This window comes from Sturnira hondurensis, unplaced genomic scaffold (assembly GCF_014824575.4).
Source record: "Sturnira hondurensis isolate 20B ecotype Veracruz unplaced genomic scaffold, ASM1482457v3 Scaffold0000396, whole genome shotgun sequence".
NCBI classification, from domain to species: Eukaryota; Metazoa; Chordata; class Mammalia; order Chiroptera; family Phyllostomidae; genus Sturnira; species Sturnira hondurensis.
In genome coordinates this window covers 2,422,011-2,437,661 of record NW_028073027.1, presented here as the reverse complement: position 1 = coordinate 2,437,661, position 15,651 = coordinate 2,422,011, and the positions used below count along the sequence as shown (strand labels likewise).

The following is a 15,651-nucleotide window of genomic DNA, read 5'->3' as shown; positions in this document are numbered from 1 at the left end:
GCTCATTGAGTTTCCTTATAACCATTGTTTTGAACTCAATATCTGACAGCTGACTTGCCTCTATTTCACTTAGCACTCTTTCTGAGGATTCCTCATTTCCTTTTGATTGGAAGTTCTTTGTCCTCTTATTATTTGTGAGACTCTTTGCTTGCTTCTGCTTCTTAAAATGATGTTTTGACCCCCTGATTTTGTGGTTATATATTCTATGGTAGGAGATCTGAGAGATTCAGTGGTGCATTCTCCTTGGTCTCCTGAGCCTGATGCCCTTGGGATGCCCTTTATGCCATTTATGTTGGCTTTCTGGATGCAGTTGGGTTTTGATTGTTGTTGGGTCAGTCTTCAGTGGGTTCTTCCCTTCAGCTGATTGACTGAGGGTCACTCTGCCCACTGCGTCTTATATACTATTGTACAGGTGCTGCCAGAATGAAACCAGAGCCCAGGAAACAAACCCACACCAGCAAAAATACCCCCCCCAATCCCACTACCAACAGCAAATGAACCAGTATTAATAAGGGTGTAAAGAAATTAAGACTATTATAAGAAAAGAGAGAGAGTATGAGATGATCTATTGAAAGAAAAATGATTTCAAGAGGGTAGATGCAGGAGCACTAATAAGCGTTGGGAGTCCAAGCAATGGGAAGAGAGAAAGTGAAATTTGCTTTACAAATAAAAAAAGGAATGAAGAAGGCAGAATATGCACAAGGTGGAATATCCATATGGTGGATAAAAATTAATGTTAAAAAGCTATGTAGGAAAGAAAATATCACAAATCATGGAGAAGACTACAGTGGATCTCATATTGGTAGCCTCTAGTATTTACCAGTTTTTTCTCGCTGGATACTCCTCTGGTGATGTCAGATGTTGACCCCATCTGACCTTAGGCAGCTTGTTGGAGACTTCCAGGGGTATACCATCTGTGGCCCTCTCAGTCAGTTGTTAATCTAGTCACCCTGCAGTCAGGTTTAAGCCCCATAGGGTGGGACAGAGTCCCTGCTGGGGTTGGAACTATTGTTTCCCCTGAGGCTGCTGCACAATGGCTGCTGCAGTATGGTAGATGACTCTCAGCACTGGGATCCCAGAGTCTACTCTCTCAGTTCTCTCCCCAGGGCTTCAGACCCCAGTTTCTCCTCAGGCATCTCCAGCCCATTCTGCTCCCACCTTTGCCAGAGCCCTGGGTAAGTGGCTGCAATTGAAAAATTGTGTGCTGGCCCCTTAAATGGTTCTTTGCATCTCTAGCCGTCTGTCTCTGGTGGACAGCAACTCTGCCATTTGTTATCTGTGTACTTTTTGGGCTCTGGTGTTTTAGGCTGGAGATCCAAGTTTAGGGTTTAGACCCCACTCTTCTCAGGAGGGTCCAACAAGCTGCTTAATTATTTTTTCACACTGCCATCTGTGGGCACCCAGCCAGCCTTCTGGAATCTCCATCACACCAGTCAGGTTGTGCTGCATTCCCTGCACTCTTTAGAGACAGAGAAATGAACCGTAATGTAGAGTAATCAGTAATATGCCTGAAATATATACACAGGATGCTTCAGAGGAATGATCTCTAATTCAGACTGGGGGATAATAGTGGTAGAAAAAGCTTCCTCACAGAGGCTATGATAACTCGGTGTTGAGGGATGGATAGAAATTGGCCAGAGAGGAGGAAAAAAATGGGATGTTCTCAAGGAGAAAATCTCTAATAAAACAAAGAAGCAAGAAATAGCACTATGCATTAAGCAAAATACTTTGGTATGGAAAAATATAACGATAGGAACTTTAAATGAAAAGGATTGATTCTCAATTTTCAACTTTATAACTTCTGCTTACTTTTATGAGTGCAAGAGTAAGAACAGAAAATCTCTGAAAAAATATAAAAAGATATGTTTTTATATATATATACGATATAAAAATATACTATATACTAATAGGCAAGTGCTACCTATTAGTCTGAGCCAATATTATTCAGTAGATCAGGACATTTCTAAGTCACTGCCAAATCAGAATTTATACACCTTTATATTAAATAACAATGCACTCCAAGGCCTTGAATGACCCACCCCTTGGATTTATCTATCAGTTTCTTTTCAGTAGTTCAAGGACAGCTGAATACTATATTCCTGTTAGAATGGAAGGAGCCAGGGAAGGACAACATTTTTCTCTGATCAATATAGTAACAAAACATGATGTATTTGCAAAGTGACAACTTTTCATTTGGGGTTGTTTCCTCTATTTCCCCACTCCAGCTTCTCTCAATAATAAGTGCAATATGTATCAAAAAGTATATTGTGAAAATTCCTGTAAAATCTTATATTAGACAGGATAGGCAAGGCATTTCACAACATCTACTTAGCTCCTTTCATTTAGGCCATTCCATAAAATAAAGTCATTTAATACTCCCCTTCCAAAAAAGGTATTTTATAAAGCTCTCTCTTTTATTACATCAGCAGATCCTCTACGATACCCCATACTCTTTCTCATTTTTTTAAAAAAAATTTCTAGAAGTTTCTTTTTGTTTTTAATTTTTATAGAAAAAAACAGTAGGACTTGTGTAGTAAGTAAAATATGTTTTTAAAAATGTAAGAAGAGAGAGAGAAAAAAACTCCCCAACATTAAGGACTGCACAGATACAAGAAATTTTATCTAAACATCTCAGAAAAGTGTTTTACTATCATTAATCCATTGTGCTCCTTAGGTGTCTAGTAGGTATGTGGCATGTAAGTTCTCATCATTTTATAGTTGAGAAGCCAAGGCTTAAGGTCATAAGTGACTCAGCAGTAAAGCCAAAGGAAGCCTGTTTATACATTTGTTATCTTCTTTCTTCCTATTCTATTATTAGGTAATGAAATGTGTGTTCTCAGAGCTCCTTCATTAAAGAAGGACAGTTCCATGAGAGATGCAGTCTGCCATAGTATTATAGAAAGTGCTTTGACAGAATTCAGATTAGATTCTGGTTCTGTCTTCCCCAGTCAAAACTCGGGCTGGTACCATGCCCTCTAACTCAAAATAGGCATGAAGAGCAATTCACATAAATGATGTAAAAATTATTTTCAAGCCTACCCCTCACATCAGTGGAAACATGTGTTATGGAAAGGTGAGGCAGATGCAGAATCTACAAGCTCCTACATTTTTCTCTGCTGACCAAATTGACTCACTTTCCAATGGCCTTGCCCATTAAGACCCACCTGCCTATTCATATGCCATGAAAAAGCCAGGCACAGCAGAGGTTAGCATGGCTCACGCATCAAAGGAGAGACCCATGCCACTCACCCACATGGGATCACTCAGGTCCGAGTCCTGCATGCGGATACAGTCCATGCTAATCTCGATCTTGTTTGTCGCTCCATTTTCTGACGGTTCATCTACAAAGTTCAAGTCAATGGGCTGAACTGAACATATGGGCCTATAATAAAGGAAAAACAAACAAAAAAGTATGTTAGGGTTTGGAAAGGGACTAAACCACACTTACCAGTTGGTAAACATTAGCTCTGTCTCAGAGTTGGCCAGGCTCAATGGTTTCTATCACAAACCCTAGATTTGAATCTTGGCTTAACTACTTACCACGTGTATAATCACATGAAGTTCAAACCTAGGCCCTATTTGTAAAATAGGAATTATGAGCCCTGCCCCCATCAAAGAATAGCTGGGTGGAGCACGGGAAGAAACAAAGGTATCAGGGATGGAATATTTTACTACTCTTCCCTTATAGTCCCCAGTGCTCTGATATTCTTTCATCTTCCTTTTAATTTATTCATTTATACAATCCAGATCTTCAGAAAGAAGATAATAATCCTTCTCTTAGCAAGATACAAATGACCAACAAAATTTAGTATTTTACTTTCTTTGTGGTATATTCCCACTGTGAGAGTAAATGAGTCTTTAAGTCGAACAAACTTTGAGTACCAGGGAATTGTTGGGGAGGTTATTTTGGGTTGGGCAGGAGTTACATTCGGATCTTCCCAAACTACACCACCTTGGAATAATAATGATCTTTTGGTGTTGGAAAATGGTATTGCAGAATGTAGTGGGTTTCCCACTACATTTTAAACACAGAGATACCACTGGAGAAAATAAAAATTTTCTGATAATATTAACTGATTTTTTAAATTTTAGAAATATGCCTTACCAGTACAATATTGTGTCAATTCATATTTACCTAATTATACTAGTTAAAATATAACATTTTTTCCTGCTGATTTGATACTTACTGTTCCAGAAAGTCCCAGATATGCTGGAAAACCTCGGGACTAAGGAATTCACTTGTCTGTGTGCTCTGGGACATGGTGGATCGATAATAACTTTCTTTCCAAGAAAAATGAGCTGGGGTTTCTACGAACCTTAAAAGGACAAAAATAAAACCATAATTATAGTTTCTGTATTTATGCATACAAAATATTTATTTCTTTTTAAAATTTATTTAATTATTTTCCAAGTACAGTTTTCTGTCTATTACTCCCATCCCATCCCACCAAAATATTTAAATCATACTTGAAAAAGAAAATCAAGTGAATCTTCAAAATCATTCAAGTGTGTGTGTGTGCGCATATATATATATATATATATATATATATATATATAGTAAATGTTATAGGTTGCAAATTGTATTTCTTCAGGTAGTGTCACAGATCTCATTTTGCAATAAAATCAGGCAATCACATCTTCCACCAAAGCTTGTCTCTTTAACTAATAATGTTGCTACACCTTACACTTCTGCTATCCAACATCTATCTTCCATATATTTCAAAAAGAAAATAAACATTCCCTCATTAGGTCTGACAGCAAGTCTGACCTATTATTAAACTCATTTTATAAGTGTCTTAACTGATCATCTGCTCATTCAGCCTCCAGCAAGTAAAAAGTAGAATCAGAGAACAGAAGCAAGTTCAGAAACTTAAGTTTCACCCTCAGCATAATCACCCTTCTCATAACTACCAGCTTAGCATCATGCCCAAGGACAATAAACTCAAGTTTCTGGACCTAGACTTTTTTTTCTTAATCACTAGTTACCTACTTTGATGTGTGTGTGGGTGGTTTTTAATAGCAGAGTGGAATTCTAGTTAGACTAAAGGATAAGCAAACATCTGAATATGTTGCAAATGAATCTTATTTCTGTTTGTTTTATTTGGCTGCTGGATCCTCAAATTTACCTTTACATTTAAAAAATTAACCTTGATTCATATATATGGAAAGGGAAATATCAGCTTTCAAAGTGGTACTTTCTCTAAGTCTGCATGTTATCTGCACAGATCATCTTAGTATATAGCTCATTATCATTATAGGTAGACTAATTTTTTTCCGGGATGAAATTAGCTAAGCTGTTAAACATTACTTCTATTGTTACAAAGAGTTAAATAGTATACTAGAATAGTCAATCATTTTAAATTTGCAAATGAATGCTCTGGTCTTGTTACATAATAGGAGATAACAGCACTGAATTTACTGCTGATTTCAGAACTGTATGGAGAAGCACTTTCATTTGCTAAAGTCAAACACATACACAGAGCCTCTATTATTTGCCAGAGAGTACAGTGGGCACTGGAAATAAAAAGCGAATAAGATGGTCTCATTCTCTAGGAGATTATGGTGTAGAAGGTAAGACAGGAAAACAAATCTCTAATAAATGTGGTACTAGTGTGTGTAAAATTACAAAAAACATAGAAGAAATATATCATCTCATCTAGGGGGGTCAAGGAAAGAACCTTCAATGATGAGAAATTTGCAAGGCTAAGTGAGGACTAGTAGTACGAGTGATCAACCTATGGCAAGAGCACAGGCAAAATACTAAACTGGGAAATAACTTGATGTATGTAAGAAAATTAGATGCAACTTAATGTTAGTACAATGCAAAACCTTGTGGTGGAGAATGTTGGGAGGTAAAGTTGAAGAGGGAAGTAGAAACTTGTATGCAATGGTAAAATAAAAGCTCAAATACTTCAACAGTTCTGAGTATTGAAGAATACTTTTGCAAGGTACTTTTAAGTAAACTTTTCATTTTGAGATTATTGTGGATTCACATGCAGGTATAATAAATAATACCGAGTGAGCACAAGTGCCCTTTATCCAGGTTCCCCCAATGGTAACAACTTTCAAAACTACCATGTTATATCATAACCAGGATATTCACATTGATATAATCCACTGAACTTATTCAGAAATTCTTACTTTATTTTATAAAACTAAATACACATAAACACACACATACAAATGAACATGTGTTTTGTGTATATTTAGCTCTATGAAATGTTTAGAACTAAAATTTTTCACATATTTAGGTTAGCGCATCCACCTCTACAGCACTGGTGCAGTTGGATTGACGCAGGCAGAATATGTTTTATATTGATACACCTAACCATTGAGGGAAGGAAGGATTTAGAGCAGAGCAGTTACAGGCAAATGGTTATTGAAGAATTTGGTGCACCAGTACCAATAAGACAATAGAATGATAGTAGACATGGGGAGGCAAAGATGTGGACAAACTCGATTATTAGGGAAAAGGCTAAATCAAATATCATGTACATTATTAATGCAGGGAGAAGGAAGATTTCAGGAAACCATGTTTGCAGTTTTTTTGGACTGAGTGACTGATGCTCCACCAACGAAATCAGTGAATATAGTTGGGGGACCTGGTTTAAAGTGAAAGGAGAGATGAGTCCCACCTTAACATACTCAGCCTGAAGTACCAATGGAATATATCAAAAGTAAGGCAGACAGTTGAGTAAGCTTCAGCTTTGGAAAGACAAATGGATCAGAAGTTTAGAAGCAGAAATCCTCATTACAAGGCAAAAGAGAATCGATGAGGATGGATACCGTGACCCACGCACAGCAGGGTTAATGAAGAAAGGGGGGATCTATTAGGACAGACTAAGAACTAAGGAGTTCACGAGAAGACACGGAAACATTCATGAGTCTTAGAAGCCAGAAGTAAAATAATTTTTAAAAGCACTGACACTATTGAATGTGGCAGAGAGGTCCTTAAACTCATCTATTAGGTTTGATAAAAGTAGGTCATTGGGGTCGTTGACACTAACACTTTCCATAGATGAATGAAAACACAAAGTACATTTTAGTGATTTGAGGAGTAAATAGGGGATAAAGGAAAATGTTACGTTGATATATTTGCATGAGAAGAACTTGAATTATAATTGAAAAGGTAAAGCAGAAAGGAGGCAACCAGTAGCAAGAGAAATTTAAGACACGGGGAAAGGGCAGGGGTGTCCAGCCCACGGCCCCATGGGCCACATGGGCTCCAGGATGGCTATGAATGCAGACCAACAAAAAATTGTCAATGTATTTAAACATCATGGGATTTTTGTTTACATTAATGTTTGTGTATTTAATGTGTGGCCTAAGACAACTCTTCTTCCAATATGGCCCAAAGACACCAAACTGTCGGAGACCTCTGGCTTAGAGAATGGTCCGGAAAGAAGCAAACAGAAAGGGGTTAATAGCAAAGGCTGAGATAATAGCCTTGAATCAAGCCACTAAACCCCTCATTCCAGGATGAAATGAAGGAGACAATATGAAAGGTGGATATATGTATATACAGGGGACAGAGTTCATGCCCGATAACCTCAGTTTTCTTGAAGCAGGAGGTGAGGACATCTGCTAAAAATGAGGGAATAAGGCATTGAGTAGCTAGTTGGAGATAAAAGATGAAGGTTTAAAAATGTTGGTGAGGTTAGAAAACATGATTTTTCCATAGTCCCAGCTGCACAGTTTTGTAATTCCCTCTGGCTTATACCATTTGAGCACAGTAAGAGAAAAATAGGTAAAAGCATCATTACTATGGTTTCACCGAATATGTTTTGGGTACCAGACAACTGAGAGAACTGTGATGAGATCCAAATCGAAAAGAGCAGAAAAAGGGGCTAGGACAGGGCTAAGGCTGGAGGAACAAAGAAATTAGATGTCTGTACGAGTCAAAAAACATGTATATATAGAGGAGGGTGAGAAATTCAAACTTGTGGAGAAAGAAGTAAGAGTGGCCTACCAGAGTAGGCGTTGTCCCCAAAGACCACACCTAAAAATTATCTGTAGTTAGGAGAACATCTGAATACATTACCTTTAAATTGAAAGGGCAAATTAATTGTCCTTATTTTCTTTTTAGAGTTGGGACAGACTTGGTTTGTACACTTCCTACTGGTGAGTAAAAAAGAAGTAAAATTTTATAGCTTTAATTGTGAAGTAAGCATTATGAAAAATAATTCCACGAGTGACACTTTTAGGTAGGCTTGATTTACAATAAACATTTTCCTCAGGTAAAACTGAAAGAGAAGAAAATGGGGAAAATATAAGTAAAAGAAATTCCTTCACAGTGACAAATATGGAGGTGAAGAAATGAATTATTCAAACATCAAAGTGCAAATAAATTTGAATTGTGATGTACGTAGACCCACAAGTTCATCCAAAGACCCATATACACTATGACTGGTAGCCTGACAGCCAGGTGAGCCCTCGAACATCAACACAGAACTTGAAGTAGATTCTCAGCAATAATGCTAGTCACAGTGTGAGAATCAGTACAAAAAAAAGCGTGCATATTTTTAAGTTGGCAGAAACTTAGATGTAGTTTCTGAAAAGACTGGTAGTTAATCTAACCTAGATTTTTTTTTAAAGAATTTTATTTATTTATCTTTAGAGAGGAAAGGAAGGAGAGAAGGAGAGAAACATCAATGTATGGTTGCCTCTCGTGAGTCCCCTGCTGGAAACTGGCCCGCAACCCAGGCATGTGCCCTAACTGGAAATCAAACCGCGATCGTATGGTTCGCAGGCCCGCGCTCAATCCACTGAGCCACACCAGCCAGGGCCAACCTAGATCTTGAATAACAAAAAAATATAGGATTGATTCAAGGAGTCAGTGGAATAAAGAAATAGTCCCTCTAAAGCAAAAGAGAAAAATACCATTGGCCCCACAGTCTTCATCTGTTTCTGTTTCTTTCAGTATTTCCCCACGGAAGTTGTGTTTTCTCTCTGTGCTCACTCTGCCATTCCACTGTTTCACATTTTCCCTCTAGTTCCTCTCTGACTCCTTTACGAAAACCTTTCCTGTGTTTTGGACGTCACCACTAACCAGCGGCAAAACCTTGGCCAAGTCTCCCTACCCCGGGAACTTGAGCTTCCTGACGGTGCCCTCTACTCTGCAGACTGTCAGGAGTCCACCCAGTCCTAGGGGTTCTCCTCCCACAAGGGGTGGCCTCATCCCTTATTTAAAATATGGTCTTTTTGAGCAGAGGAAAGACTGGTTTTGGAGTGAGACAGACTTGGGATTCAAAACCTAGCTCTACTATGGACATACTGTGAGGTCTTCTTATAATATGCTTTCTTTGTGGTTTGGTTGAGTTACTTGAAATTACGTGCCTAGTAGTCAATACGGTGGTCTTATTTGTATCAAGTAGTGCATAATTTGTATCCAGACAATAGTTACTGAAGTGAACTAGTTTAATAGTGCATCTGAAAGGTCCAGTAAAGATATTAAAGTGCCACATGAAAATAATTTTATTAAACCTGAATTATCCTTCAGTTCTCTCCAGTTCAGGCTGTTCTTCTTCTATCCATGTCCCTGGACCAAAGCAGTGCCCCATCACCTCTTACTTTTTTCTAGATCACTTTTGTCTCTGGCTTGTTGCAGTGGCTTGGGCAACTTCCTCATTCAGGGATTCAAGTTGTAAGGAGCTTCACTATGGAAGGTGAAAGTAGGGGTTTCTCATTACAGATCAATGGTTTGCAGACTGTTTCATGGAGCCCTGAGGTTTGCAGTTGCCTTTGTGTTCACATGTAAATGACTAGCAGTTTACACACGAATAGGTTTCTACACACCCTTCCTTCTTAACACCAAGTTGTGTGGCTTGTGCTTGTCTCAGGGTTCTGAGCAAGATTTCATTTGAGAAAGGGTGCTGTTAAAGATAAAAAATCAATGGTCTAGCTCTGGCTGGTGTGGCTCAGTGGATTGAGTGCCAGCCTGTGAATCAAAGGGTCCCTGGTTTGATTCCTGGTCAGGGCACGTGCCTGGATTGTGGGCCAGGTCCCCAGTGCAGGGTGTGAAAAAGGCAACCGCACATTGATGTTTCTTTCCCTCTCTTTGCCTCTATCTAAAAACAAATAGATGGAATCTTTAAAAAAATCAATGGTCTAGGTTTGGGGATCTTCAAAGCCTCTTCTTTGAAAACTCAGCTTCTATTCCTATTTTCTGAATAAATATGTAAAACATTGAGATAAAGAAAGGAAAGAAATCAGCTGGAGGGCAGGAGGAGTGAGATAAATCCTATTTTCCTCCAGGGCTTCGCCCTTGGGTGAAATCTCAGCATCAATTTACTCACAGATTAATCACTCTGTTCAAATGGTTTTGTCAAACCAGTCATACCCAACACTAGAAAGCCTGAATTCAATTTTTTCCAGTTTGTTTTTCCTAGATTAAGTATTGCACATTCTTTGTATTAACTCAGAAAACAAAACCCAGACCAAAGCCATTCTTTGTAGAATTCACCTGAAAACATGAAGGGATACCTGCTGACCATTTGCATTTCTTTCTGCTTTTCCTGTTTTGCCCTAAAAGTCACCACCCAAGTTTGTCTTACATGTAATTCCCTTTAATACTCCCAAAAAATCTCCAAATCCCTAAAATTTCAGAGTTTTAAACAACCTTAGTTTTATAGGTGGATTTTAGAATTAATAGATTTCAGAGATTAATTCAGTTTTTCTTATCGAAGAAAATGCTGAAATTTAAAAAGAACTGGCCCACTCTAACTATAATGTATTTAACTTAGGTCTTTACCAGTAACCAATAGGAATAGGTTTATGCATCAGATACCAATTCTCATCATGAATTACCCACCTTGTGGCCTTTTGTGCCAGTTTCCAGACTTATAATTTTCTGGATATTTAAAGCTTCCTTACCCTCATTTAGAACATCCAAACTTAAAGTTATAAAACTAGAAATATACTTGATTCTATATGAACCGCTAACCCACTCAATAAAATGGAAAAAAGCATTTAGTAGTGACTCAGACCAGAAGCTCACTGGCTGCTATTAGATTTTCTTACTCAAAGCCCCCTTGGTAGAGTGTCAGTTGTTTCTCTAGAGAGAAAATGTGCTACCAGGAATTTCCATGAGAGCAGACCCTGTGGGGCCCCCTCACCAACGGAGCTCACAGTTGGGAAGATGGGTTCACACAGGAGTCTAAACCTCCGAAGAACTTATAGAAGTCTACACTGGCTGTGCCCTTAAGACGGCCTGGTACTGTTCCGTATCTTACAGGAAACAGAGGCCTGGACTGGAAGAACTTTCCCTAGATTCACTGCCGTGCTGAGTATCAGGTAACGAATGCAGACTTAAACTTCCTGGAATTTCCCAAGCCACTTGTTAAACACAATCCTTGTTATCATTTATTATTCTAAAATATTAAACTTATATTAAAAAAGAAAACAAACACTTAAAACTGATCACTTCCTAGTTATTTTTCTATCATCAGTTTTTGAAAGCCACTTGAAAAATATAGTAAAATTGCTTGGATTAAACAAAAACTAATAACATTCTGTCTAAATGTATTTCAATGAAAGGTTTACGTGCAAAGGATTCAACCATATGTATATTGAGTATTTATTATGTGAAAAGCTATGTAGAAATGTAGTGAGGAATGAGACATTTTGCTCTTCTGAAAGTTTTTTAAGTTTAGTCCTGGAAATAAAACACTTTCAATGTTTGTTTAATTTTTATCCTTTGTCATACCCTCTGTGTTCCAACTGTTAACTTCCCAGTGGATGGTGAGCTTCTTAAGGGCAGGAAAACCAGCACCGGTCATTCATCCTGGTTTGTGCCCTATTTGCCTGCTGAGTGGCAGGAGAGAAGTGCGTGGACTGTGGGAAGCTCTCACAGCACGGGGCCTGTTTTTCTCCTTTACACGGGACAATCTTTAGGCTCAGAGAGGATAAGGAAGTCATTCAATGTCATTCACTAAATGATGGAGCTGCGAGTTAAAGTTACGACTATATGCCTTCAAAAGCTATGCCTTATTAAATTACACATATGACTTCTAATTTTTATTCATCATAAAAGTTGGGCAATAAAACTTGAGAAGTTTTCATAGTTGACATTATTATTTTTTCTGTAAAAGGACAAACGATCCTACTAATTCTGTTTTATCACAATAGTTACCATTTTTTCCCTAAAAGTAAGCGGGGAAATGGCATGAGAAAGCTAGTACTGATCAGTGAATGACAGTACAGAGTATCTGACCTTTCTGCAGATGTACAGGGTTGCATAAACAGCTGACTGTTAAATGTAGTGTTAGACAAAGTAGCTGAAGTCATTATTGCTTTACAAGGGGAAGAGAACACACAATTACTCTGGTAATGTCCCCAGTTCTCAGATAAAAGTGGTTCAAAATCCTGAACATGGCTTTTCTTCCCTCCCTCCCTCCCTTCCTCCAACCAGTCTATTAATCCATTACATTATTGCTTAAGCCTGTATTACCAGCCTCTCTGAATTTTCCCCAGACAAGTCTTTTGGTTGGCCTCAGGAGCATTCTAAATCACACATTTCCTTTTATATTTTTAGTACAGAAACATTCCCACACTTTCAGTTTACTCTGCTATTATTGTAACCATTATCATTATAAACTATCATGCTTAGTTTTAAGGATGCCAAAGAGCACCTTGATGCCTTTTAGTAAATTACCTCTTTATCGCACCCAACAGTGCCCGAGTGCCCTGGAGAAGAAAATTTATTCACACGCTTCAGATAAATCCTTTTCCAGAAAGTCACTCATATAATCTAAATCAGGTCCACTAACAACTTTCCTTTGTTAGATGAAATTTTCTTCTTCTCCACTTTGTGATGAAAATGACCAGTTTGCTCCTTCACTCTGCTCACCCCAAAGTCAAACCCGTATGTCAGCTTCTTGGCAATGAAACTTAAAAGGGTAAAATGCACTGAGAGTACAACTTACACCTTAACATTTTCAGTCTGCCACCATTTGAACAGCAATGTTTCTTCACCAAGGAATTCTTCTTTGTATAATTTTGCTGAACTGGTAAACAAAAGTCTTGAGAAAACCTCTTTTGTGCTTCTAATGTCCATTTCTCCCTCATTATACCACAAATAGTTGACTTCCCTTTAATCTTCAGTAGGCTTTTCTCCTCCCACTACCACCTGTCTTAAGACCTAATGGCCCACAGCTTGCTCCTTCCATAACCCTTTACTGTGCAACCCAGACCCCAGATCCTCTCATCAAAGTTCTGTGCATCCAGTATTAGTTCATCAGTGGTGACCTCTGGGTAGTGACCTTTCCCTCTCTCAGTTACCAAATCCTCTAAGTCTCATAGGTTGTGCCCCACCCTCTGTCCTGAACAATTACTGCGTTAGCAGCAATACCTTAAACATACAAGTTGACAAAAGGGAAGAAATGGTTTATATAATAAGAAACCACAACTTTTTAGAGGGTTTTTTTTTTTTCAGAATAAGATCTGACGCGGTAAAAGATAGTACCTAGCAGTAATGCCTTATATTTAGTCATAGATCATAAGGGTTTATTTATTGAGCAACACATCTGTGGAAAACCATTGTGAAAAGAACCAGAAAAAAATAGAGAGACCCCTCCACCTCTGGTTCATCTTCTATGTACTACTTCTATGTGTCTTTGTCGATCACTTACTTGAAAATGTATTGTGTATTTACTTGTCTGTTGTGAGTTTCCACCACCAGAATGTAAACAGTGGGAGCAGATTGCCTGGTTCACTGCTGCATTTTCAAGACCTATAATACTAGCTGGAAGTACTCTAGAATGCGTGTGGGTAAAGAACGGGAGCAGGGGGGATTTCATGGACTGGAATCCTCCTATGTATATTTAACTGTATCCCTCTCCTACCTTCCAGAATAGTCCCTGGCACTTCAATGTTAGTTATTGCATCAGTTCCACTTAGACATGTGAGGAAATTATAGCTATGAACAATTAAGAAACATCTGCATTATAGCCTCTTGAAGATACAAACTTACATGAGTATATATATATCTTTGCATCCCTATAAATAACAAAATTTCTGACATAGTAATGGAACATTCATAAAAATTTGTTGAATGATGAATAAATGGCCTTTGCTTACACAGACTTGTAGGGTTAGCATAAAAATACAGGTTAGATCGACTTCCAAATCTTTACTTTTCTTGATAGGTCACAATGACTTCTGTGAGGAGAAAAGTAGGTACTTTGCAACAATGAAAGAAAAAATTTATGAACCAAGCACGAGAACAAAGAGACACATACCCCTCAGAAGTTCCTGAAGACTTTGCTGTGATAACACAACCCCAAAATGAAGTTCCCCATGGTGATCCTGCGTCACTGAGAGCAGTTTACATAGTACACACTATTCTTGGCTTAAAAAGATGCAAAGTATGCTTTATTTTCGGAAATATCTGCATTCCAATATAAAAGGAAAAATAAAGTACTGTTTAAAGATCTTATGTGTATTAGAAAACTCAGCTACTCAAAATGATGTATTTCCTACAGTCTTCTAGTAGGTAAGTCCCATTTTTACTAAATCATTATGGAACTTCTTATTTCTTTCTGATCAGAAGCATTTCTTATCTTATAGTACAGTTTCTTATTTATGTTTTCTACTGACGGGGTTGGTTCTTAGAGATAAAAAGCTCATTTACATCAGTTTCTGGCCTTTTTGGGAGGCTTCATAGTCTAGCCTAGTACCTGGCACCAAGGGGGTGTCACATATGTGCTTGCTGAAGAAAATGTGTGGAAAGTAGAGTAGAAATAACAATGTGAGCATCTGTAGTAGAAACAACAGTTAATATTTCACCACTTCCATGGACAACAAGGTCCTCTGTGATGTGCCTGATGTGTTAATTTTCATAAGTTTCTATGAAGTGCACACCAACATTTTACAGACAAGGAAACTGAGGCCTGGTGGGGATTCACTTCCTCAAGATCATGTGGTAACTGGCTAGATGGTGATTCTGGGGTCTTGAGGATTTGGTTGCAGAGCCTCTTGTATGTTATTTGCAAAGTTAATGATGCTGGACAAGTTATTCAGCCTCTCTAAGCCCTAATTTTTATACCTGTAACAGTGAAAAAGAGAACAGTACCTACCTCACATGGAGAAGGACCTTGGATCCTTAACAGACGATGTTTTCCTGATCTGGAGTGAGACTCAGAATCAGCACCTTACAGAAAACACATGGCTTTGGGATTCACCTAAATTTAGTATCTTTAGAGTTTTTAAATCTGAATTTTTTCCAAATATCCATCTTCAGATAGGCAAGTTATTATCACAGTCTCGTTCACTGTGCTATATTTTAATCACTGAATAAAATGGTATGGTGGCCCTGGCCAAGTGGCTCAGTTTGTTGGAATGTGGCCCCATGTTCCAAACAATTTTGGATTTGATGCCTGTTTGGGGTGCCTATGGGAGAAAATTGATCAAAAGCAGTTTCTCTCTCACATCAATGTCTCTCTCTTTCTCTCTCTCCTCCTTCTCTCTCTGTTTCTCTGACTCCTTCAAATCAATAAACATATCCTCAGGTGAGGATTAAAAAACAATATGGTGTAACAATTACAATTAATATATAACACATAAAAATGCTGGGCATTGTTTTAAACACATTATGGATATTAACTCATTTAATCCACCCCATAACCCATAATAAAGTTAGACACAGAGAATGTA

At 38.1% G+C, this 15,651-nt stretch overlaps 1 protein-coding gene across 4 annotated transcripts in view; it reads right to left on the bottom strand.

Moving 5' to 3' along the window:
- Positions 1-15,651, bottom strand: part of TP63 (tumor protein p63) — a 223,298-nt gene that overhangs the window by 131,626 nt on the left and 76,021 nt on the right. For all 4 annotated transcript variants that reach the window (XM_037038715.1, XM_037038652.1, XM_037038458.1 and 1 more), the window contains exons 2-3: positions 4,188-4,316; positions 3,250-3,382 (exon numbers count right to left, since the gene is read on the bottom strand). In XM_037038715.1, coding sequence (XP_036894610.1) covers positions 3,250-3,382; positions 4,188-4,316 — 262 coding nt within the window. The remainder of the gene's footprint in view (positions 1-3,249; positions 3,383-4,187; positions 4,317-15,651) is intronic.